This window comes from Hippocampus zosterae, chromosome 7, assembly GCF_025434085.1.
Source record: "Hippocampus zosterae strain Florida chromosome 7, ASM2543408v3, whole genome shotgun sequence".
Classification (NCBI taxonomy): domain Eukaryota; kingdom Metazoa; phylum Chordata; class Actinopteri; order Syngnathiformes; family Syngnathidae; genus Hippocampus; species Hippocampus zosterae.
In genome coordinates this window covers 25,836,200-25,861,678 of record NC_067457.1, presented here as the reverse complement: position 1 = coordinate 25,861,678, position 25,479 = coordinate 25,836,200, and the positions used below count along the sequence as shown (strand labels likewise).

The 25,479-nt window shown below is 49.2% G+C and overlaps 1 protein-coding gene across 23 annotated transcripts in view; it reads left to right on the top strand.

Annotated features, from left to right (window-relative positions):
* Window positions 1–219: 219 nt before the first annotated feature.
* adgrb2 (adhesion G protein-coupled receptor B2) overlaps window positions 220–25,479 on the top strand; it is a 90,888-nt gene continuing 65,628 nt past the window's right edge. For 11 of the 23 annotated variants that reach the window (XR_007963110.1, XM_052070083.1, XM_052070084.1 and 8 more), the window contains exons 1-2: window positions 221–1,006; window positions 19,902–20,811. Coding sequence is in view for 21 of the 23 variants with exons in the window: in XM_052070083.1 (XP_051926043.1) it covers window positions 19,917–20,811 (895 nt within the window). In the remaining 2 variants the exon portion in view is untranslated. Of the gene's footprint in view, window positions 1,007–19,901; window positions 20,812–25,479 lie in introns of those variants that run through there. The other 12 variants (XM_052070090.1, XM_052070088.1, XM_052070078.1 and 9 more) reach the window with 3 other exon arrangements.

The window sequence follows — 25,479 nt, the reverse complement described above, 5'->3', positions numbered from 1 at the left end:
TGAATGTGAGTTGCGATTGTGAGCAATATTTGTGCGCATTTTCTTCCATGACCGTGGACGGTCTTCTCAGATGCTGTGATTCAGCATTTTTTTTGTAAAGTGCTCCCGCAGACGTGAAGACTCACGATGCAAGCGGGGACGGAGCTGGAGTGGGCGGCATACGAATGGGGTGGGAGAAGGGGTGGGGGCGGGGGCGTGAGGGGGGGGGGGTCTTCCGCGGACGCGCCTGACGCTTTCCCGGTGGTGGGCAGCGGGGCCGCGCATCCTTCCCTCCGCTTGAGAGGCGACTGCAGAGGAGGCAGATGCCGACTGAGATCCGCTGCCTGTGGATTGTCTCTCCGAATAGCACCGCGTACGTTATCGCCCCCCCCATCCCCCGCCCCCAAACACCCACCCCCGGTATGACTGCGTGGATCAAGCCGAGAGGGGTCGCGAAGGGGGGGTCGTTCGAATCTTTTTAGGCTTTTTTGGGCGTCAGATCTGGAGGTCCCCTGGACTTGGAATACCGGAAAAAAAGCTGCGACTTGGCTGCTGCACCTCGTCTCGTTGCTTTGGAATATACACGCACCAAACCATGGAGATTATATGACACGGATTTTTTTTTTCTAACAACCGACGCAACGACGGTGGCCCCTTTTCTGCTCTTTTGTTTTTCTTTCCTTTCCCCTTCCGTGTTGATCTTTTGTGTGTGTGTGTGTGTGTGTGTGTGTGTGCTTTCCTTTCGACTCATGTTTACTTTATGATTTAGCGCCCCGATTCCTCGTTTGGCTTTGTTTCCTTTTCATTTCCTCCTGATCATTATTGATGTTATTCTACTTATGGGATGCCGGCCAAGAACATTAGCGCGGAAAAGATTCCGGAGCTGCATTCGGAATGAATGAATGAGTGATCGTCTGTCTCGCTCTTCGCACCTGAGACGTGCCATGGATGAGAAACTTCATTTGGATCCGCGGAACCCATCGGGGATGAGTCGTTACGTCAAATAACTACTTCTGACAACGATCAGGTAAACCCATATCGCCCCCCACCCCCCCACAAAAAATGTCTCTTGACGCATGCTTCTTCGGGCTGATCAATTGATATTATCCTTGACGCGGTGATGACGATGAGCCTGTAAAGTAACCCCCCCCCCCCCCCGCCCCTACATCGGACGAGATTCTCAGACCTGGAGCCCGAGTGGGCAGCGATGTGCGGCGAGTTCAATTCATGCGGATCGTGGTGCATTTTTAAGCACACTGCGTGTGAGCGGAGTTGGTGGACCGAATGCCGCAGCCACACCGTGACAAACAGCTCCACTCATCGGCCGCTTCATTAGGCACACATGAGCTCAAAAGCAAAAAATAAAAAATAAAAATAAAAAGCAAAAAGCTTCTCTTCTCACATTCGGCCGACACCGTCGACGACGTGGTCGTTTGGCGTCATTTCCAATGTGGCGGTTGGAGTTTGCAGCCGTGTGCAACTGCACGGGCACGTTTCTAATATACTTCAAGCAAAAAATAAAAATAAAATAATTATAAACACATTTAAAAAAGCACCATATTAAAAACACCTCCCACCGTTATGCAGTGCAATTATGCAAACGAATCACTAAACATGCGCTTGTGTAAACGACATCACTTTGATTTTCGCAGCGACTGCTGCAGCTACAGTGTCAAATGATGCAGCCGTGCCTAATAAAGTGTCCGGTGCCGCTTCATAGCCACCAACTTTGTGCAGTGACTGCAAGAAAATCCAAGACGCCTCCGCGAATCACATTAAGAAAAGGGAAATGGAAAACAAAATCCACAACTCGATGCTCTCCCGTCAGAGTGATGAAAAATAAGCACCGCGGCTCTCATCTCCACAGCGGAATGCTAAACGGACGCTACCATTTTCACATGTGGATCGATAGGGTCACGGGCGGGTTCAACCACACCGCGGGAAGGCCCTTGGGAGAAAAGTGATCACTTCACACGCGTATGGAGGTCTGTTTTGCCTTCAGGCGCTTGGTGTCAGTGCTGCAATTTCGCTGTTGCCGATTCTACTGCTCCTTGCCACCATCTCTGCTGCAATTGTTTTCAAAAACTGATTTTTTGACGAACGCTTACTGACACACACGCAATTGAGGCTGATTCCAATCATCCCACGGAGCCACTTGAGCACCGTTATCTTTTTTTCAGCAAGCCGAGGCCATACCTAAAGAACTATAGTTCACTCTCAGATCAGCTGCAGGACGTCGTGTGCATGCAACAACAGGTGGTGCTATTAGCCTGAAATGAATACATCAGAAAACTGAAGAAAGTCTTGAAAAAAAAAATCAGCAGCATTGGTTCCTTGCACCAAGTTGTTTTATTTATACAGCGTGGCCGATGGGAAGTTTAGTTTCCGTTTAGAACAAACAATGTTGGTTAACAGGCACACAGTGTCATTGCACCCCAATCCTGTAGGTGGCAATATTGTGGCTCAAGTGGTTGACCGCTGCAAAACAACCGAGTGAAAAGTGGCGCACATTTGCTGTGGGCTACAGTTAAAGTTCAAGGTTTTGTTATTCTGATTATTTTTTGTATTGTTTGTTGATCCACAAACGTCTACACAAATGAACTGACTTTCGTGACGATTTGAAGATGGTCGGAGAAAGCGTCACCGTGTCACACGGGCATGTAAATGTCAACCACCGAAAGCAACTTACTGCGATTGAGTGGGAAGAAGAAAAAGCGACAACAATCTTGCCTCTCTCCCCACCAGGAGCAAACCTTTATTAAAAGATAGCGTGAATGATCTCATTTGTTTTTATTTCTTTTGGGCTGGCGCTGAGAACTAATGGAGCCGGCGGGGCCGTGTCCCCTTTTAGCGGTGATGAGCAACCCGGGGATGATGGCTGATGACTGCGAGAGGGCTGATTGTTAACCCCGCTGAGTAGAGGACAAACAGCAGTCAGGGACAATGCTTTGGTCACGCCGTTCAGTCAATGTGAAGCCACCATTTCCCATCTGCCGCGTGACGTGATTGGAGTTGTGGGAACATATCCCCGGCCACCATCTTATGGTGGCTCCGTTTGGGCCTGCCAGGGATGAGTGAGGCATTTGTCAGGTGAGGATTTCAGTTTTGACACTCGGGGAGGGGGAGGGGCAGGGGGAGGGGGGTGGGACTCCCCCCCTTTGCATGTCGGCTTCCATTTCGATTGCGCTGAAGCGGTGGCGGCCAAAATCAGCAGAGAACTCTTCAGCTTGTCTCGGATGAGCCTCCTTATGTGGATGTGTTTGGCTATGACTTGGACTTCCTGATCCTCACCGGGGCCACTGTCCAAAATGAGATCCGGTGGCATCCAACCGCCGCGCATTCGAGCAGGAGCCATCGCATTTCATACATAGCCTTGCGGTTTTGCATTTCCAATGCCAGTTTTGTATGTAATACGGAGCATTGATTCATTTCACGGGAGTACTGCGTAAAAGTCCAGGCCCTCATGGCCCTTATAGAAGGAGTTGCTAATTATATTTGTGGCTAGCTGATTCGAGTGTTCCTGTTGACTTTGTACGACTGAAGCCAACAGGGGCCTGCGGTCGGGATAAGTCAACACGTGTAGTGATTTTCCTTGCATTGGGGCACAAAGAAGTGTGCTGCAGCTCTTCTGCGCAAGCGACGTCTACAAGCGGGAAAACCAATCCGAGCAATTGTGATCAACAATGTCGCCGCGAGACAGTAAACATCTTTACTTCGGTATTCAAGTTCACTAATGAATTGCAAATTCATTTCAATTCATAACATTGCAGTTAACAGCCAGACTGTAGTGCCTTGTCGTTTTTCATGACGTAGGCTCCCCGAGGCGTTTATGCCCCACCATTGTTATTTTTCGGGGTGTCGTTTGTTCCTTTTATCTATTGTTTGATGTTATTGCTATTCTGTTTACTCTCGCCCCTTTGAGAATCATCTCCAAATGTAAAGTGCCTTATAAATAAAATCTCTTACTATTTACATAGCGCACGCTCAACTCAGTGTACTTCACATAATACTCCACACTCAATTGTATTTCTGGAGCACTTTGAAACAACCGCTGCTGGAGGAAAAATAATTCCTACAACACCCAACAATAAAACCATACATTATGAACAAAGACAGTAGAAAGCACAGTCAAATTAAAGTCTGGAGCCCAGTCAAAACGTTTTAAGGCGAGTTTTAAAGATGGGCGGCGGCAAGGGGGGCTTGCCGAATGTTCAGCGGAACATCATTCCAAAGGGAGGGACGGGCAATGGAAAGGGCTCAATCCTCCAATATATTGGGAGCCAGTGAAGGGATGCCAGAGTAATGCCCTCCCTCTTACGGGGACCTGTCAAGACGGGAGCAGCGGTATTCTGGACCAACTGGAATCGCTTCGTGGAGGACTGGCTGAACCCAAGGTCAATTGCGTGACAGTAATCCAGCCGAGATGTGACGAAGGCATGAACCGACTGTTTCAAAGTGCTCTTGAGAAAGGAGAGCCTCGACTTTAGCCGGCCGCCGAAGGCGAAAGACGCCGGATTTAACAACCGCACCAACCGTTCAGACATTTCAAAGCATTGACAGGAAATTACGGTACCGTTGAATAAGTGCAATTCCCGTACCGACATTGACTGTGTGTCAAATGTGGCAGTTCATTTTTAGGAAAGGGAGTGAAATGTTACACGCCAAGAACGCGCAAGGTGAAATGGGATAAAGTGACAACGTGTTATGACATTGCTATCACAGAATCATCGGCGGGCGCGCCGCAGCTCCAGACGCAAACGGCAGCGTGACGCGCATCAGCCGAAGATGTATGAAAACCAGCCGATGCTTTGGCGCTTTTATAAGGCCTGTAAATGAGATACTAATAGCATCTTCAATATCCGCCCGCACGTCACAGGCTAATGCCGGCACTCCCCCTCCTCGAGGCCCCACCAACACCGCTGTCTCACGGGCACATGCGATCATCCGTCTGTCCCGCTGCACATCTTATTTTTCAACTCTGTAAAACAGGAAACATTCAATGCGGCGAGCGAGCAAAGTCCCGCAGCCGGCGTTGAAGCGGGTGCGTGAGCTCATTTCCGAGGGGCTCGTCCATGAGTCGATATGAATCATTTCGCAAAAGGGCGGACATCTGTGTCAATCGTAGCGGGGAAAGGCGTCTTCTTTATCCTCGGCGGCGCGCACGGCTCTCACGGCGCTCGCCCACTTTGTATGCTTGCCACGCTCCATTTGGAGTCGCAGATGCCTTCTGCTGTCGTGCGAGGTGGCCTTGGGCGGCGGCCCTGTCAATATTTGCAGGGGGCGCCTGTTTGGGTTTGCGCTTGTCTATCAGCGTGAGCGGGCTCGGGTGAGGCTATGGCTAAAAATCATCCTCGAGAAGCAAAAGCCAGCCTACGGGAAAGCGCCGTCTATAATTCATGAAGGCCTTTTGGCAACGAGCGTGACAGGTTACGTTTCATTGGCTGCGAGGAGGACCGGAGGGCAAAGACACAAGTCGATGAATTGTCCGGAAACACGTTGGTCATTTACTTCTTTAATTTATCGTTTTTGGTTGGTTTGTGTCCCCCGTAAAACAAAAACAGACGAGCTTTATTTTTTTTTGCCCTTTAAGCCAAGTAAGGCAGTGACTCTGCAATTTGTCTCTGCCCGGTAATTGTTCCAAGCCAAAAATTAAAACGCCAAAACGCTATATTCATCATAGAAGCCCCCAGGGAGGCATTGGGAAAAACAAAAGAGTTGACGCACTCTATTGATCCAAAAAGTTTGAAACTCTTTAGACTTTATAGTGTCGGTTAATTCAGGAGGGCAGCGGCTTCTGCTGTCGTTTTTTAAAAATTATTTTTTTTTAATCTTCCTCTTCTATGCCACTCCATTGACAAGCTGTGCTTGTTTTGAAATGTGAATTTCAGAAGCACTTCAGCGTTCCCATCATTTGCAATCTTCTCATGCCGCGCCAAAGCAACAGATGGCGCGCTAATCCTGAACTCGCATTTTTCGATAGGAGCTCAAAGTCCAACCGTCGACAACGCCATGTGTGTTTGTCTGCGCTTAGTATTTGGGCCTCAAATGTTGCCAATGTCGATGTGAATAATAAGACTAACGCGGTATTCTATTGGTTTAGCGTGCCGACATATGGCTTGAAGAGACGCTTAGAACATGATATCCACGCACGTGTCGCTCAAAAGCAAAGTGCATCCAATTCTACGAATTAAGCTCGACAATGAAGCCCAACGTGCGCGTGACATACAAAAACATCATTCTCCTGCTCGGCGAGTCGACCTCGATCGCAAAGGCGGGGGTCGAACTGAATGAAGAGCTCCCGCACGGAAGTGACTCGTCATGCCCGGAAGGTCAAAAATGTCAAGATAGCATCAACGGCCAGCCGCGGCCTTATCCGCGTTGGCTCTTTGTACTTTATTCGTTTAGCGGCGCTATAGCGGACGAGACCGCGTGCGCCTTTGAGGATCTGGCCATTGTGTCGAGTCGCTCTCCACGTCGTCTGGCTCGTCAAAGCTTCTCGCCGTGCGCTTTTTTTTGGGGGAATTATTGCTGAAGTGGTCTCACAACACGCCAGGTATGTATGGTCTGACTGTGTGGAGTTGCCATGGAGACCATTGAGCTCTGTGAGCAGTTCGATACTATGCCACAATGAGTGACAATCTCAAATTCATATCCTCCTCTCTTTCAGGAATTTGGCTGTTTCATTGTTGTAATAATAATAATCATCGGTAATAACACATTTCATTCATAAGCCTCTTTCAAAGCACTCAAGGACACGTTACGATCCGGAGCTCTCGGTTGCCTTACGCGCGTGGTGCTGGTATTGTACGCAGGCGGCACACCTGAAAGCTAAAATAGCGTCATTTGCAGCATTGTGGCGCCACAGCGAGAAAGCTATTGGTTTGCGGGTGGCGGGCAAGACAAAGGTTAATTGGCAACGCCGAGCCGTAGGCGTGAATGAGCGCCCTTGTCTGGTTCCGTGTCAGCCCCGCCATTGATTTTACGTCCGTCCCATGCGTACCCCATCTTCCCACCCCACCCCATGCGTCGGCTGAGATGGATCTGGCCAGACCCTGCCGAGGATAAGCAGAAAGTGGAATGGCCCAACGGCGGAGACGACGGCTAGCGACAGCTCGCGAAGCTAACGGGTGGTCCCTTTTAGGGCGGACTCTGAGGCCGCACAAGGGACAGCGCGTTTTTGCGTGATATTCCTCCCAAGAATATCCGCATGGCCACTATTGGCTGTGACATGGTGCGGCTCCTCTGCTACGTCACATCACTTACGCAGGAGGATGAAACGGGAGAGGCGCTTTGGCCCACAGGGTAATTAACGTTAGCCCCGGACTTTGGGGATGCGCATGTGGCACATGGCAATATGGTGCCCGCAGCGTACGTGTTGACGTGAATCGCCAGCGGATTATGACGGGGGGCCTGCTCTCATGAGTTTCAAATAACTATTTGGCAAAAGAAAAATAGCAATGTGGCTATAAGTGGCAACATTTGCCCAGGGAGAATGTGTTTTCCGGTAAATGAGGACTGCAAGAGAATCGAATTGTATTTCGGGGCCCGATTCTCCGGTGACGCTCGCTGAATACTGGGCCCAAAGTGCTCCCAGTTATCCGACAGAGCCTCGTTTGAATTGTTAATGGCTCTCATTTTCTCTGCTCAAATAATGATGAGTCCCCTTTGGGTTGTGCGGAATTCCCATTTGCTCAAAAATGTCTCGTCTGCAACTTCAACAACGTGCGGGATAAATACTGGCGCGGCGCCACAAAACGCCGGGCGTCCCATTTAGATCACGATTCTTCCATCCGTGTTCTATTTCGGGGCGTTAAGCAAGGCCGACCGGCTCTAATCGATAGGCGTCTTCCTCTCTCGCGTCCTCCATGCTTTCCACTCACTTGCGACGGCGGTTAGGCGTGCTTAATGGACCGTTGAGAAAGCCACGCCTACGACAAGCCACCCCCCGGCCCGTGAGAAAGGGACCCGGTGGAAAGACACGGAGGCTGGGGGCCGGAGGGGGGGTTTGATCCAGCACCCATCGTGGCGTGACGCCGGATGGGAGGATCTCGACACACCTCTGACTCGCTTCAGAAATTCAATTCATGGCTGGATGGATGGAGAGACTCGGTGGTTTCTTCACATTTTCCAGAGGTGTCAGCGTCTCACGCTTTCTCCTTTTAGGTCGATGTTAACAAGTGTCCCCATATAAGTTGCTTCCATTTTTGGTTCCCACAGATGCCACAAAATCTCTTTTAATCCCCCTCATTGATGATATCTTTCACCCTCGCAGCATCAGAGAAAATCTATTAGTATTGGAAGCAAAATGTGCGGCATGCAGAAGGATTTGTGTTTGTGGGATGTCAGATGCCTTTGTTTTCCCTCTTTTGTTGCCCTCCAGCTCGCCGCCCTTGCTTTGGCGGCGGTTTTGAATGCGAGTGGCGTCGGCCGCGCCGGCATTAATTTCTGGAAAATGCGACGTGAAGCCACAACGTGTTATTAGCAGAGCGAGTGCCATCCCAAACAAGGGAACACGTGCAGTCGAGTGGGCCAGCGAGCAACCACATAAAGTACACGCATCTTGTTGCTCTGATGTGGTCCGTCACTTCTGTCCCGCTCGAATTTCATTTGAAATGTCCGAATAATCCACGCGTGCTTCTTCTCATCGAGCAGATCCGCCTTTTGAAAATGTGTTCAAGTCATTCATGAGCCAACTCCAGCTGACTTTCCGTTACCAGAAGCTACGAGATGTTGATGGCTTACCGCGCATCGTCGGTCGGTGCGGGTAATGCGGCCGAGCGAATCTTACTTGAGATAGCGATGGACACATTTTCATTATTTCCGCCGTCGACACTCGAGCGCATATCGGCAGTGCTCTCAGTATGCTCGGAGAAGACGTATCGCGCACGTTAAAACAAAAACAAAGATTGCGTTTTGCAGATCCGCTCCTCTCCGTCTCGCTCTGTGTGACAACGCTCGAATTTGGGTCTGGAATGAATGAGTGAACATACCAATGCGAGTTAGTGCAAGTGTCAAGTAGGCCCCTCCCATTGCCTGTATGCATTTGTGCCGTTATTCGAGATTACGGTTTTTATGAGCTCTGCCGGAATTAGCATTAGTGACGGTTTTAGTGACAAATTCCAGTGTCAGCTCTGCCAGTCTCCCCCCCGCCTCCAGAATATGAGATGACTTAATATCACAGCGAGCCACCCACCCCGACACGCTTCCTGGCTAGCGAATCACCGCGGTGGGTTTAGCACATTGGTCACAATTGGCCTGCTTGCTATTCAGACTAATTTTGTGGTTCTTGATGTCGATTTTCGATTCCATTCACACAATTGTCCCTTGATTAGAATGTTAGTATGCACAGGACACATTCTTAGAAAAACACACACACACACACACACATCCCAAAGGTGTTTTAGTTGAATTGAGCTGGCTGATTATTTTGCAAGCTTATCAGCTAAAGCACAAGTGTCGAACACAAGTTTTGTTTTTGTTTTTTCCCCAATATAAATTCCGGTATTAGAGCGCTTTGCTTTTCCTCCAGCAAAGAGCCAAGTAGGAGCGACGTCATTACATTTTTGCTCTACCCTGCTAGAAGTGATCTATTTGCGTGCTCCGTCTGCACTGCACTCAGCGGTACCGGAGATGAAGTTTGGGAGCGCTAGTTATTTACCGTGCAGAATAGATTTCCGGCTCTCCATTTAGAGCCATTAGGCTCCATACTTGAGTAATATTTCACCCCACTCCGATCAGTTTTTACATTTTTTTTTTTAGATGATCTAATTACCTTTGTTCATCACAAAGGAGCTAAATGTCAGCAAATCTCGCCGTACTTCTCGTGCCTTCCATCATAGGCTCGGGCAGAGACCATCTCCATGAGACTATAATAGCCCATGATGAGGCTGGGGCTTATCGCCACCAATGTACAACAATTTAGCCGTCTATTATAAATATAAATGGAGGCCTACTGCGGTATTAATGCGCAAAGAAGCTCCTGTAATCTTCAGAGTACAGAGCTGTGCTTTTAGCGGGGGGTGGGCGGGGGGTTGGGGGCATGTTTTTTTTTTTCAAGGAATTCAAAGCCTAAAACCAACATGAATAACTTGTTTGATCACTGGCACTGAAAACGAATCACAAAGAATTAACAAGCAAATTGCCAGCCCTTCAATGGGTTTCCAGTCTTGTCAGAAACTAATTTTGCTCCGTTACTGCAACAGACACGGTCTTCATGTTTTTTTTGTGGCATCGCCTTGGGAGGAAGCTCGGAAAGGAGCAGCAAAGTATGTTTAACGCGAGTCTAATGACACAATTTAGGTTCTATACATTTTAGCCTGTTTCGTTTCCTGCAACAATATCAGGTTATGGAAAGGCACCGCGGCTAAAAATTCCATCAAACTGCAGTTCAACATACGTAAGAAAACTTAATTGAGTCGAACGCCAACGAAAGCAGTGCTCATTCGTCACGATGTATGTTGCCTTCCGACAAACACAAATACTGCTAATACCTCAACTCTCAACTCAACGCTATTTCTAGAGCACTTGAAAACAACCGCCGTTCCGTACAAAGTGCTGGACAATGAGCAAAAATAATTCAGACAACAACGGACCATAAAACATGAAAATGTAAGGCAGTAGAAAGCACAAAAAGAGTCCAATTAAAAATCAAAGGATGAGACACAACCCGTTTAGTCACGTGCGCAATTCGCATCAGACGCTACGTTTCTGAAGGTAGCGCAAGCTAACGCGTGCGAAGCAAAAGCAGTATTTTCACGGATGTCCCCCAGTCTAATTGTTCTGTCAGAACTCCGCTTGGCTGTGTTCCGCGTCATTGCCGCTCGCCGTTTGTCATTTAATCAATTGTCCTTTGCTCCAATAAAGCGCACATGACTAAACGGCAAGCCGCCGCCCGAGCAAGTCGCAGCCGAGAATTAAAAGGAGTGCGGATGTAATGGACGGCGTAGTTCCCGGCAGACACCAACCGCCATCAGAATCTGTAATCATTGAAATCTTTAGTCCCTTCAAAAAGGCAGAGTTGAATTTTCTGAAACTATTTTTCTGTAAAATGTCCTCTACTTGTAGTTCCCTTCACGCAAATGCGAATACCAGACGACGGGTTGTGCCGGGTCGGGTCCGCGATTAGGAGCAGAGCAACCCGAGCCACATTTCAAGCTATGTCGGTTGGATGTCACTTTACGGCTTGTCCCGACGGAGCAAACAGGGGGGGGGGGGACCCGAGCGGATGGCGGTATGAGCGAGATGAGAGGGTAGATATTTGATTAGCCTCTCAAGTGAGGGATGCGCCATTAATCCCTCCTCAAACTAATCCCCTCGCCTCTTGGAGAATGCTGGGCGCAGAGTCTCCTAAGTCTTTAATGCCGAGCCACCGGTCACACTTTGGGGCTTGGTTTGAATTCATCCAGTCCGCCGCTTACATCTGTCCATCCTTTGCATCGGGCTACGCTTCTGCTTTGAATGCTCGAAACCCAAATATTTCCACATTCAGGAGACACCCAATTCTCCCAAACGATGCCGATGACATTTCAATCCGAGCACATCTCAAGGCGGTATATTAAATCGACTCGGCCGCTCTGGGTTGATGTATTGACGACGCCTCCTAAAATGTCCAATTTTGGTTCATTTAAATTCCCCTCACTCTTCGCAGTATATGAATACGGAGAAATCTGCTTTCGATGTGAATTTGAGAAAGCTAAACTGCAGCCCTCCGTCAAACGACGTCTACTCGTCACTGACGACGGCGATCAATCATCAATAATATAGCAATTCCATAACATTCGCCTGAATTGTATCTAGGAACAGTACCTTTTGGTTGAGGAGAAAATAAAGGCTTTGCTTTATTGACCAAAAATAAAAGGGACAATTGGAGCGCAGTCCTCCCAGAGTCCCGAGCTCCTTAAACAATAAGGAAACGCATTCGGAGATACGGTGCGCCACTTGCCTTTTTGTGTCTTTATGGCTGTGATGAAGGAACGCTTTAAACAGTCGTTTTTTTTTTTTTAATGGTGCAATATTACAGCTGCACCAAATTCCTTCAAACTTCCAAAAAACACTCAAGTAAAAGAAAACAAACAAAAGTAACTATGACCATCATAGTTTTTTTTTTTTTGGTACATAGCCAAGATGTGTCCATGAGTGGAACGGTGCCAACAATGTACATTATTATAAATACAGCATGTCGGTCACATTTGCACTTTTTACTCCCACTCGCTCTTATAATCGGATTCTACATATTCACCGCCTGCATTAGGAAGTACATTTTGGTGTTCATGGATTGCTTTGTTTTTTTTTTTCTCCCGCGCATTAGTCGACAATGAGCGAGAGCAAGCGTTTCTTTGGTTGCCAATAAGTTTGAGGTACTTTGCGTTTTTTTTTGGGAGGGGGGGACTCATTTGAATATCTGCAGCTCTGAATTTATGACCTCGCCACTCATCTGGCTCGTAACCAGCATCAAATCAATGACTGTGAGAGTCATTGATCGTTTTGCTAATCCCACTCAAATTGTGAGCTTTTCTCCATCATTGACGGGCAGATCATCCATTATGCCAAATGAATGATAGCGCTGATGTGTATCAAGCATATGTCAGTGTTGAAAACTGGGAACAAAATGATCATGGCTGCCGATGATGAGGGTTAACAACCTCGCCTCCACTTAACTTATTTACCGAGTGCTTTCAAATCACCGCCGCCGTACGTGTAGCGGAGAATAATTCAAACAACCAAAAAAACAACAAAACACAACATTCACAACAAAGGCAGTAGAAAGCACAAAAGCAGTCCAACTCCAGGTCTCATGCCGAGTCAAAAGCCAAAGAATAAAAACGGGTTTTAAAGATGGGGAGTGAGCGAGCGAGCGAGCTGCGGCATTTTGGACCAACTGGAGATGCCCGATGGAGGATTGGCCGACTCCAAAATAAAGCGCATAACAGTAAATCTGTACTTTGTGTCAATCGACACTTTGCTTCAATCCTTTTGGATGAGACAAAAAATAATAATGAACTTTTATGGAATGAGGCAGAAACAAACAATCACTACGATGCCTTTTTATGTGTTTGTAAGCATTTGTGTGTGTGTGTGTGTGTGTGTGAGAGATATGCCGCACGATCCCAATGCCATGGGAGACGATTGACTTTTGAGTGTCTCGGAGGCAAGTCGTATATGATTGCCTTCCCGCCGACACGCTCGCATTTTTGCTGCATTAACGTAGCTATTAATGTCACGGCTCGGGGCGGGCGTTGGTGTGCTAAATGTACTGCATGATGTACTTCCATGCGCCTGCAACGTGCGCCTCTTCGTGTATGTGCGGCTGATGCAAGTCGGGGGTTGGGGGCTTGGGGGCGGGGCAAAGTGAGATTTCGTAACCCCCCGGGAAGTTGCCGATTTGAATACACTTGCATGTTTCATCTTTTTTTATAAGCACCAAAATATCCCCGGGGCATCCAAACATTGGTGAGGAAGGGGAGTGAATTGCCGGAGCAAGGGATGATGGGAACGAAATATCACTGGGCCCTCCAGGGGAGAATTCCGTCCACCCGGGGATGTCAAGGTCTTGCGATGGAGTCAAGATGCTGCTTCGAAAAGCCATTTTTGGACGGGTGAAATAGGAGGTGTTCAGATAGGAGGTGTTCCAACTGACAAGTCTCACCCAGTGCGGGCCGAGGAGACGAATCGAGATGAAAGGAAGCGGGCCCAAGAGAGGATCGCAAAAGGAGCAAAGCGGAGCCAGGGCATGAAATCCACCACGAGCTTCTCGACCACGTCGGCGTTTGGAATAGGAAAGTGCGGGATGACGAAAGCCAACGCATTTGGGAAGAAAAATCACTCGGTCAGATCAGTTACCCCCCCCCCCCCCCCCCTCCCGTTGAGCAGAAATCGCTATTGCCTGGCCAGGTGGCAAAACATTCGCAACGTGGTGGCGACACAAAAAGGCTACAACTGTTGAAAATGGAACGGGGCACGTTCGGCATCCAGGTTGGTACTCGGCCTTGTGCTCTCCTGAGTGCCACGTTGTTTCTCATCTTTTCCTCGCCTCTCCCGAAGCTCCTCGTTTCTTTTATCGCAGCGCAGTGTGCAAAAATGGTAAGTGGGAAGCCGGGGAAAAGGAGGACCTTCCGAGCCAGAGACATCAATAGCTTCCTTTTAATTCTGAGAAACTCTCTCCTTCACCCTCTTTCTTCTTTCTCACCGCGTCTCCCCCCCCCCCCCCCCCTCCCCCCCGGCGGCTAATAAAGGCAAATTGGCATGAAAGCGGGCGACCTCTCCCCCTCAAAGGCTTTTCTCCTTCTTGGGCAGGAGGGACTTTGCATTTAAACAAAGCTGCGTGCGGATTTAAAATCTGTTTCTCCAACATCAAGCTCCCTTTTGAACTCACGTTTAGGTTATTTTCTTTCCATGTCATTCGATTTCTCGAGATCCGCATCCGCTCTGATAAGAGCGCCTTTGTATTTGATTTTCTCAAAGCGTCTTCCTCACACTTTTCTTGAATCTCCAACGCATATGGAATGTGACGCTTCTTCTTATTTTTTTCTTTTTGTCCTCTTGAACCCGCCTCATCGTCGACTTGTCGCTTGTGCCCGACCGCAACTGCGACTGTTTCCTTTTGAACGTGCTGAGACAGATTTTGAACTCGCAACGATCCCGCTTCCCTCCCCACCCGTGTCGTTCTTGCGTCACCGACTTTCAAGCGGGCCGCTTCAGAAGACCCGCCAGGGCAGGAGAAGAAGGCACCTGTCACTCCCGTTCTCCTGCACTTCACACGAGCTTTTCTTCTTTAACCACCCGCGTACGTGAGGCGCTTTTTTGGCGCTTCGCTCTACGTGTTGCGCCAGCGCGCCTCGGGTGACTGAATTCCGTGGCTGCGTATACGTGCGAGTCGGTCACATCCCCGTGGGAGTATTTACACATTTTGTTTGAGCCGATGATTCTTTTCCGACTCGGTAGCGAGGCGCTAATATCATTCGTTCCGCAATTAAATCAAGTAAGCTAGCGACTAGCGACTGTTCTCCCCCAGGGTGCGTTTGTCCGGGGTCTCCCGGAGTTGTCCGGACTCTTTCGCTCAATACTCAGACTCTTCAGAGAGTTATAAATACGCGGTAAGTCGAACGCGGACACAGCGGATCCGAACAAAAGCGCCACTCGCTTATTTAATTTGCACGCCACAATCAGTCAGATGGCGAAGGACTCGTCTCTCCTTGCTCAGCGGTTGGCTCAATCTTTTCAGCGGTAAGTAGGTTCATTTTATTTGCACAGCACTTGCGAGAGGACCCTCAGGAGCGCTCCGTGTCGCCGAAATCTACGTACCGAAAGCTCCGGAATCAGAAATGGACTTTGACCTGCAGAGCGCTTCTCAAAATGTGGCTTCTCTCTGGACTTTGTGTTTGATCTCCCGTTCTCAAGCGGCGAATGCCTCGGCCTGCGTTGGGATGCGAACCACCTCGCCTCAATTTACTCCGCAGCCTATTGGTGAAAGTCCAACGGGAGCGAGCTTTGTTTTCGCTCCGCTCCGACGGGAGGCGCCATGTCGTTTGAAGGCTTGCCATCGCAATCAGGATTGGTGTTTGCGCGCCGTTGTCCACGGGGGAACATTTCCGCCGCCACTGTAATTGGATTAGAGTTGACGTCGCCGACTTTCTTTCCTCACGCTCTGCTTCGACGGCTCGACATGGAGAAAGGTCCGCATCCAGCCTTTGTGGTGATTAGCGGCCACGGTCAATTAGCATCTCGTAAGCATTTGTCGATTTTCATTAGTGGAATCTTCATCTTGGGGTTTGAATGTGTTATGTACAAGATATGAGAGATTTCACTTGAGAGCGCTGTTTGTGGGTTGCTTTTGTTTTTGTTTCTTCCACCTTGTGCTCATGTGACATCGAGATTGACCTCGAGCCAAGTGATACAAAGGCCAAAGTGCGCGGAAGGGATCTGCTCATGATCCCGGTTCTTAAGGATCTTCATCGAGTGGCTTTCCGCTTCAATCTTTGCATCAGCTCAATAATTCATGTACTTTTCTAAAATGATTTCCTTGCGGTTTGATGTTGGGCACTCCATCTTAATATCCTTTGCAGTCATCGCGTTTTGTGCAAAAAAACCCCCCACCATCTTGGTTTTTGCTTTGCGCTCCACAAATGTCCCCCTTCGCGGTCTTGTCACGCATGCTCATCTCCTTCAAAGACAGTAGCAAGCTGACGTTAGCCCTTCGAATTACGCTGAACAATATCTATCGGATGTAAAGCGTCGTTAAGCGGCCGGAGATGCCTTTGCGCTGCATCCATTTTTAATGGCGCGCTTGTGCGGATCAGCGCCTACAGCGTCTTCAACAACCGCCATCGGTCAGGCAACTCATAAAAATGCCAAAGCGCTCATTTTTGAATGTGCAGCTTCAGCCTGGAGTACCCCCCTCCCCCCTATCTTTTTTCCAGAACAGCCTCTCCCTCGTGTAAAGGCCTTCAATCAATGTCTCCCATTTTATTAATTCCACGAGACTGGAGTGACAACTAAATGGATTCTCTTTTTCATCACTAAAGATGGCAAACGCCTTCACCTGTTGAGAACCCGGTGCAGCTTTATGCAATCTACAGTTGATCGCAACAGTATGCTGGCCATAAGCTGTCTTGAAAAACGATGCTTTTCACTCGGGCTTTTGAACGGTGTGCCTCTCCAATGCCACTCAAATAACTCCCGCCTGACAGCCATCACACGGACAAACACGTGTTGCCTTCAAGGTCTCGGAGCACTTTTTGCTGCCCCGGCAGATGTCAATTAGGTTCGAGGCATGCGCGCGAGACGCTTGCGCGTTTATTGATTGAATATCGGACCCGCCGACGGCACGCATATAAACAGAGTGAGCTGTGAATGAGCCCCGCGGATTGGACGGCTCCCTATCTTAGTCACATGCTGCGGTGCCTGCGCTGAGTCGCATCCACTTTCCATCTGTCCTTATTTCTCAAAATGGCGATTTCTGAAAAAAAAAATCTAATAAAAATGCAGATGTACGTCTACTATGTTCAAGCAGCAGAATGCGTCGCCGTCAGAACACGATCCGTCGTTTATCCCAAGAGCCTTCAGTCACCTTCAGACTACTGACGTATGCCGTAAGAAAAACAACCGATAACTTGAATCCAACTATGACATCCTCGCGAGCACTCGTCCTCCCATCCTCGCTTGGCTTTAATGCATCACTATTGGACAATACAAGAAGGTAGCTGCGGCGTCAGCTCTCCCTTCTTTCCTCTTGATCCTCAGTCCCAAAAACAAGAAGAGGCAACCGAGACGAGGAGGAGAGAATGAAATAAATACCCTGCCTGGCAATGCTTGAAGAAAAAAAAAAAAAAAGGTCCGCTTGCTCCGCGGCAGCTGGAGAGCGAGAGATGTTACAGAAAGAGAAGCGATTGTAAAATAACTACATGCACACACACACACACACGCATGCATTGATGAAGTTTGATTGCTTCCCAGCTGGACGGATAAAAAAAATCACATCCCGTCTCTGGTTACTTTGGATTAGTGAGCAGCATTAGCTTGTTTGCTCCTAATTCATCAAAACATCAACAAGTCATTCCAGCATTTAAACTCGTGCTTTGCCAGAAAGTAAAAACCGGCAGTGCTGTGGAAATCACTCGCCTAACCTGTCCTGTCATGTCTTCTTTTTTTTTTTCTCTTCATACATTCATGTAATGGCCGCTTATTCCCGTATTTGGTGATACCGTATGTGGTCTTTTTGATGCACCTAATTTAGAATCTGGAACAGGTTTAGCTCACTTCAATTTGTCTTTGATCAATCCCTTCTTTGTTCTTAAAGCAGAGTTGCGAGCTATAATTGCCTGATTCAATCCAAGTTTTCATCTCGGCAATGTTATGCAGGAGCACCGCGACCGCCAACGATGAGAATTAGAGTTACATCATGATATGTCAACATTTTATGAACGGAGAGTTGTTTTTTATTTCATTCATTTCAAACAGCGTTATTCTACCGCACAAAAAATGTAGATTCAACTAAAATACAGCAAAGGACTAAGAAATGGACCGATCGGGAATAATAATTATGCCTTACAATGTAAACACGATCCTTTTTAAGTTGCAATCCATCCACACGTCATCAAATCAAATGACGACTACATCTTGTCCGAGACCCATGAGAAGTCCAGTTAACGTGACACGCCAAGCCATGCATAGGTAAAACCCAACACAGATTTTACGGATGAAAAGAAGCCAAAAGCGTTAAGTAAATAGTTTTTGGGACAATGAACAATGAATATTCATACATGCAAGAACAGGCCCTAAAGTGCTGTCTTCAGCTCCATTCTGTCCCACTTCACTCTAAAGCAGCACTTTACTGTGGGCACAATAAATATTCATTGGCTCAGATGTCTTCTTCCACCTTGACATTAATGTTATCTCGGAGGAGGGCAAAATAAAGAATGCCCCTCTTTGGGTCTGGCTCGGCGCTCCGTCTCCTTTTAGCCTCGTCTTCATTGGTTAATACACTCCAAGCGACAAGATGAGTCATCTGATGTTTGTCTTTGTCGTGAAAAGCCATCCGGCGCATAATCGAGACGCCAAAAGACGGTTTCAGCACACTTTGGCACCATGCCAGCCTGTTCGGATTTACAAAAGAGGTTCGAAGGCCACACCGCGAAGGAAAAGTCAGAAGATGAGGATGAGGATTTCTTTGTGGTTTTCGTTTTCACAACTTTTTTTCCACATCATCTTCAGTCTGGAGAGTGCAAACATTTGTCTGTCTCCGCCGTGTAAGAACTTTATGGACTATTTATCGGCGCATCGACCAGTCCAGGTTTCAACAAAGATGAAAACCGTGTCTTACCATTTGCATCTTGCAGGTGTCCAGCGAGAGATAGTGGCATTCAACTTTCCGTATACATTTGATGCTAAAATGTTTGAGCGGAACATAATGTAGCCAATAGCCAAGCATGTGTCAGGCTTGGCCTTGCAAACGCCACCAAACTGGCTCAGGCATCTTCACACCCTTAACTTTGTCTTGTTCGGAAAGGAAAGGTCAGCATCTGTTGAGCGTTTGAATGGAACGCCATGTGACACACATGCGCATGCGGTCACATCCCACTAAAGCGAAAGCGAATCCCTTCTTTATAATGTCATCGCGGCCTTGCAGACATTAGCATACATCGAAATGGGGTAAACGCGTTGCGGTCGACGTGGGTGAAAAGATTACGTATTTGACTTTTCACAACATACCTACGATTTGTAAACTCGGGACATTGTTCCCATGTGTTCTTCAGTGAACCCAATCATTGAGAAGCGGAGCCGAGCGAGTCAGCTAGTACGAGGAAAGCAAACGGTCCAAGCACGAGCTACCGATTATTGGCTGCGCTCGGAAATTAGCGCGAGCGTAGCGCTCTGCCTCCCGCAGCACGCGAAGACGGCAAGACGTCCGCTCGATCACAATGTTAAAGTTTCAGTTTTTTTTGTTGAAAATGGCTCACATTGACCACAATCCTGTGTCGCATTGTAGCCAAAGGTCCTATCCTAGTGAGTTCACGCGGTTTCTTGGGGAAATGCAAGCTAGTTGCCATGACTACCACCGTCGTCTTCTTCTTCTTGGCAAATTTCTGCCGGAAGTAAACAAATAAAAGTACGGCAGCCACGGCAATTGTCATTTATTGGTTTTCACAAGTGTTGATATAGATGGGACTCGTCAATTAACCTGCGACCAAAAGTGAGGGAACATTGTACAGTCAAGCCAAGGCATGACGAGAGAACACAAGAACAGAAAGGCAAGCCCGATCGGGTCCAAATACGAAAAAAAAAATTAACCGATGCATGTCTAATGCCCAGATGCTTTTTTTAGATCCCAAGATTTGAACATGTTCGCTCACGCCACGTAAAATGTGCCAAGAGAGCTCTGCCTGGTGGTCTAACTCTCTTTCTCTTCTTTCCGTCCTCTCCCGCAGGACGAATGTCATAGGATGAACACTGCTGGTGGGGCGTATCTGTCTGGGCTGTCCTCTCTCCTGGCTGCGCTCGGGGCGCTGGCTGCCGTGTCCGCCCTGGCTCTGGCTCCTCTGTCCGCCCTGGCCCATGTGGCCTCCGGGGCCGCCGATGTCATCCCCGGCACCGGGGTAGCGGGACCCCTAGCCGTCTCGACCGTCTCCACGCCGTGCTCCAGCTTAGTCGCCGGGGTGCTCTATGGCTCTTTCTCCCTAAGGGAGCTTTTTCCCTCCAGGGCCCCGGGGTGTTCCTGGTCCCTGGAAAACCCGGATCCCACCAAGTATTCCCTCTACCTCCGCTTCAACCGCCACCCTGCCGTCTGCCGGACGCACTCCCCCATGCTGCTCTCCCTGGATCACCATTTGGCCAATCAAAGTTGTCCGCTTCACTTCGAGGAGGCCTCGGCTCGGGATCGGGAAGTGGTCCATCTCTGTGGGAGACAATCCGAGGCGGATGCTCCTTACTCCTTCCTGCAGTTCGATAAGAACTTTGTCCAACTATGTCTAAGCAGATATCCGTCCGCAGAGGAACCTCAGGTATCCAAGGATTTACTGGAGATGAGGCTGGTGGAGGTGTTACTCATCAACAACGAGAACTCGAGTCAGTTCACCTGCGGCGTGCTCTGCCGGTGGTTTGAGGAATGCTTACGAACGGGCGAGCGGAAGGGAGACGACGTCGCCACGCGGGACGGTTGCGCATTGACGCAAACGGGCTGCATATGTCCCAATCACAACATCGCGCCACCTTCCGTGCCGCTCGTACCCGAGACGCCTCATGGCTTCCGCAACGGCTCGACGCTTCCGGATGGGTGCTGCGTGACGGAGCTGCATTCCAACGATGCCATCGCCATTGCGCCGAGAGACGTTCGACAAGGTAAGTTTTCAGGGAAAAGTTTGCTCCGAACATACAAAGCCGCAACTGGGCCGATACCAACGTAATGTTCCTTTGTCACAAATAGGGCTCATCTAGTCCGACTGCATTTTGCACGGTTTTGAGGATGCAAAACGGCCAATGCTGTAAATGTCGAGTTGAATTTCCTCTCAGCCTGCACACACGGATGTTTTTTTTTCTAAAGGCAACGTTTGAATTTTGCATAACGGCCTTTAATTAAAATAATCAGCTCCAAGTGGACGCGGAAAGGCTTTCATCAAAAAGATTTGCTAATCAGGATCGCTGCCTTCTGATCTATATTTTAGATCACCCCGGTCCTTCCCTCACGGCCCCGGGAAGCGTCGTTTGGTTTACGCGTGGCGTATTGTTGCGTGCGCATGAAATTTTTGCACGTGCGTGACAGTGTGTGCCCAACGGATTTTTGCAACGTTCGGACAAGATGATATTTGACATGCGCGCGGTCGTTCATACGCCGGTGCGTCAAACAAGAGGAGCAGAGTCCTTGTATAAACACGGCACAAGGGGATCGACGTGCATGCGTGTAGCGGTGTCGTGTGCTCGCGAGCGTGCTTCTGGATGTGTTTTCCCAACAGCCATAATTGCTAAGTCCAACAGAATTGGATAATTGCCAAACAGTTGTTGTACTGCAGCGAAATAAGAGTTTGTTTTAGATGGAACACCATTAGTCATTGGATGTATGGTGCAAAACACGCAGATTTTACTTTGCAGAGAAGGTTATTTTCTGCTTTCAGTCAAAAGGATGCTCCTTTTTTTTTTTAACCTTCCAAAAAATTTGGCTGCGTATGAGGCAAGGTGTACGAGAGGAGAACATAATGTTTCAACTTGGCCTCATGCACGGTTGCCTTTGAGAGAGCGATAGTGAAAAAAAATCAATCTAAGGGTTGGCTGGAGGCTGTGATTGGATGCCAAGTTTTAGGCTGATGTCAAGTCAAGCTTGAAAGCTGAGCTTGATTTTTTTCTTTTTTTTTTCTTTGTACCTTTAAAGGCACCGATCTCTCATATGTGTTTCAACAACTGGTCTCTCTCTGTAAGAGACCAGCAGTAGCCAGGTGCTATTTTCGACAAAACGTGGTTGAGCTAAGCGCCCTCAGACAGACGACTAACACCGCACTTGACTTTTGCGGCGACGTCGGAACACGGCAAGCATGAAGCCGGTAACTCGGTGATCACTAATTGGACCGACGGGCTACATTGGGGGAGACTTGGAAAGGGGAACAAGTAATGTCAGCCGGACTGTCTGACAACATGAACTGTCAATTGTACTCGTTAGGGATGGGCGAGGACTAGTAGCCGCCTCATTTCAAGGGATCGGATTCTCGTTGAGGCAGCCGAACATCGATACTTAAGGCTCTCTCTCTCTCTCTCTTTCCCAAGTATCACAGAGTTCATCTTCTGGAACATGATTTAATTCCTGATCATCACAGCCCACAGAGCTGTGGCATGCGTGTGTTTGCGTGTCAGCCTAGACGAAACACCATTTTTTTCCCCTTCACACATAAAAGGACAGCCAGGTGTTGTAATACCCGAGTAAGGCCGCCCAACACACAGCACTTGCACACCGACGGTGAATAATGGCCGCCCGTATGGCGTGCCTCTATCGATGAACATGAGTAATTGTTTCTCATCCGACACGCTAAAACAAATGAAACGAATGAAGGCAAAGCGCACGTGTCTCCGGCGGGCGACTCGGGCAGCGGGATTAGTATTCCGAGCTGGTGAGCCATGGTTTTCGCTCTGACCGGGACCAGCACTGAGCCTCTTTCTGCTCACGGAAAAGGTCCTTCCACACACTAAGCAGCTCTCTGTGCATCTCTACGGTTGCGTCTACAGTTCAGCCTTGGCTGGATTTCATGAACGCGGCGCAAGCCAACTTCCTGCTGAAGCAATTACAATGTCATTTGTCAAAAATCAGCCCTTTCTTTCTTGGAGATGTGTTAGAGTGCCTTGTTGGGCGTGAGTGTGCGCAAAACGCGGCGAGCAACCAAGAAGAGAGGAATAATGTCTGACTTGACAGCGAAGGTGTGTATTGGCCCGAATGAGAGTGCCTCACGGCATAGAAACGCCCCCACCACCCTCCCACCCCCCACAGTGACACGGTGTGGTGGGGACTTAAGATTGCCAGTGGACATTTGCGTGAGTGTGGTTCCATACATGGAGCAGATACGCCCACAGCGTTCCGGAAGGGAGCAGCGAAGGCCTTGATTTGTCACGATTTGAAATTTGACGAGGTACTGCGGCATCTGAAATCCCCAAGACAATTTCTTTTTTTGGGTGGTGTTCCTCAGGCGGACGGTGGCTCACGCGCCCACACAAATTTGTTCTGCAAATCAAATGTTTTTGTCACAAGCTTCACGTCGCAGGCAACGCGTACACATCGGGCTGATATTCATGCAAAATGACACGCATGCCGCGGGGATTCGAACGGTTGGAATAGAGAGATATAGATTTGCACTCTGACACGCAAACGGGCACACGCGCAAGTAAGCAGTAAAATGCAGCCCCCTCTGGGGGGGATAGCAGCACATCATGGTCACAGGTGCACTATGGGATGCCAGGCTATTTTCTACAGTTAATCGATCACACAAAGCCACTGGAGCTCGACAAGGAGTCAGCGGGTTGGTTTGAGAGAGAGAAAGTGTGCGTTGGGGGGGACGGGGGGGACGGGGGGTCATCCATCTCCCCTTTTCCATTGCCATTCATTTGCTGTAAAAGCACTCAGAAGCAGCCCGGCCGGGCCTGGCGAGATATAGCTCCCAAGCTAGTCTGTCATCCGCTTCACGCGCGCGTACGCTCCAGGCCTCCCCCAAGCCGAGCATGCGCGGGAGCGCTCGGCAGATTAGCTCGTTTGGCCCACCGGCGCCGTTATGGGCCATCTCGCGTCTTCCCTCGCCGACGTGTCAGCGCAAATCCCGGACTTGTGCTTTCCGTCTTCGAGGTCCCATCTCGGCCGCTACGCCGTGGCTCACCTTTGGACGTCATCCAATTTTCATGAGGGCATAGGCGCCTTCAAATTCTGAATCTCACCCCCGCTCCTCCACCATTGCAAATCTCAACTCGACTCGGCTCAACTGGATATGCGGGGATCTTGAAAACAACCGCCGCTGTGCCGCAAAAATAATTCGTAAAACAAAAACTGTGACTTTGGTTGCCCGCAAATATTCTCCGTCTTCCCCCGCCGCTAACGTGAACGAGCATCATGACGTATGACTCATTTTCCAAATGGATCCAACGCCGTTGCCAATCTTCCTCACAGCGCCTCGCCGCGCTCACCCCATACCTCCATTTTAATTCACCTCCGTATCCCGCCGATAAATCGGCCGCCGACAAGCAGTCGCCGCGTCGGGTCGGCTCGGCGACTCGCCGCGTGAACTTCATTGATCGTTGGCGTTATGACATGACGGGGCAAAGACCAATTAACGTGGAACGGGTCACGGTATGACACGATGACGGTCATTTGCAATTGCCCGAGAGCATGATGAGTTGCCCACCCGAGTCCACGTGTGAGAAAGGTGCCTCGGAATTGTGCTCGACAGTCGACACTCGGCAGCAAAATGGCCGTTTGAGTGAACGATCACGTTGGCGTTCTCATTCTCATTTCTGTTCCTCCGCAGCATAGACGGGCATTATTTTTCTTCTCTTATTCTATTTGCCAAACTACAATCTGATGAATTCAAGTGCAATGGATTGAGTTGTGCGCTTATGAGCTCAACGTTTCATACGAACGCAGTCATTCATCAAGTGCGGCAACTGCCTACGGTTTCCCCCAAATATGTCCTTGACATTCAAGTGTCGTCCTGCGCGCCCCCCATCCCCCCCCCCCCATGAAAAGTCTCCCAGGGAGCTCATTTGTGGCATGACGCGAAGGAGAATCTGGCACACACGGCCCTTGCGTGATAGACAAGGGCTATTTATCCTAATCCAGGGAGGCAAAGCGTCACTAAACACACTTGGAAACGGCCGCACGTAGACGCCGCCATGACGCTTTTGTATTGCACAATAACCGCCGGCCGTGAAGCGTGACCGCGTATTCTTTTCCTGCGTTTCTCTCTCCCTCGCTTTCGAAAAGCAGAACTGGGCCGCGTCGATTATTTACACGTCACGTCACCTTGTGCGGCGGCACATATCGCGCGTGGCAAAGTAAAAAAAGCCCCGGCGTGACCAGACCGTCTCCTCCTCGACAATGACGGCGCGGGGCCGTCCACTCCGTGACAGTCGCCGGCGTCCTGGCTCGGTCAAGCTTACTTGAAAACAAGCGAGTCCCTTCTCTCGCTGGCTCTTTGCCGCCTCTCGTTCTCGTTTTGTCAGCGCGCATTAGCGTCAGCAGCCGGTGTGTGGCAATTAAATCTATCCCAGGGCATAGAAGCCCAAATTTGGAACCAAAGACGAGGAAATCGCATCCCTTGAGTTCGGCGGAAACACATGAGCTGGCTGGCGCGCGGGTGACGGCGTCGGCGGGCGGCTGCGCGTCTTCTTCGCCTACCGAAGGTTTCAGACGTTTCCGCTCGGCCGCGCCGTCCCGCTTCGGCGATACGTCTCCCGTGGTGCCGCCAAAAGCATCCCCCGTCCCTCCCTCCTCTATGCCGCTTCCAAGTCGTCGGAATCTCTAGAAATGGTCTTCAAGAGTCGTCG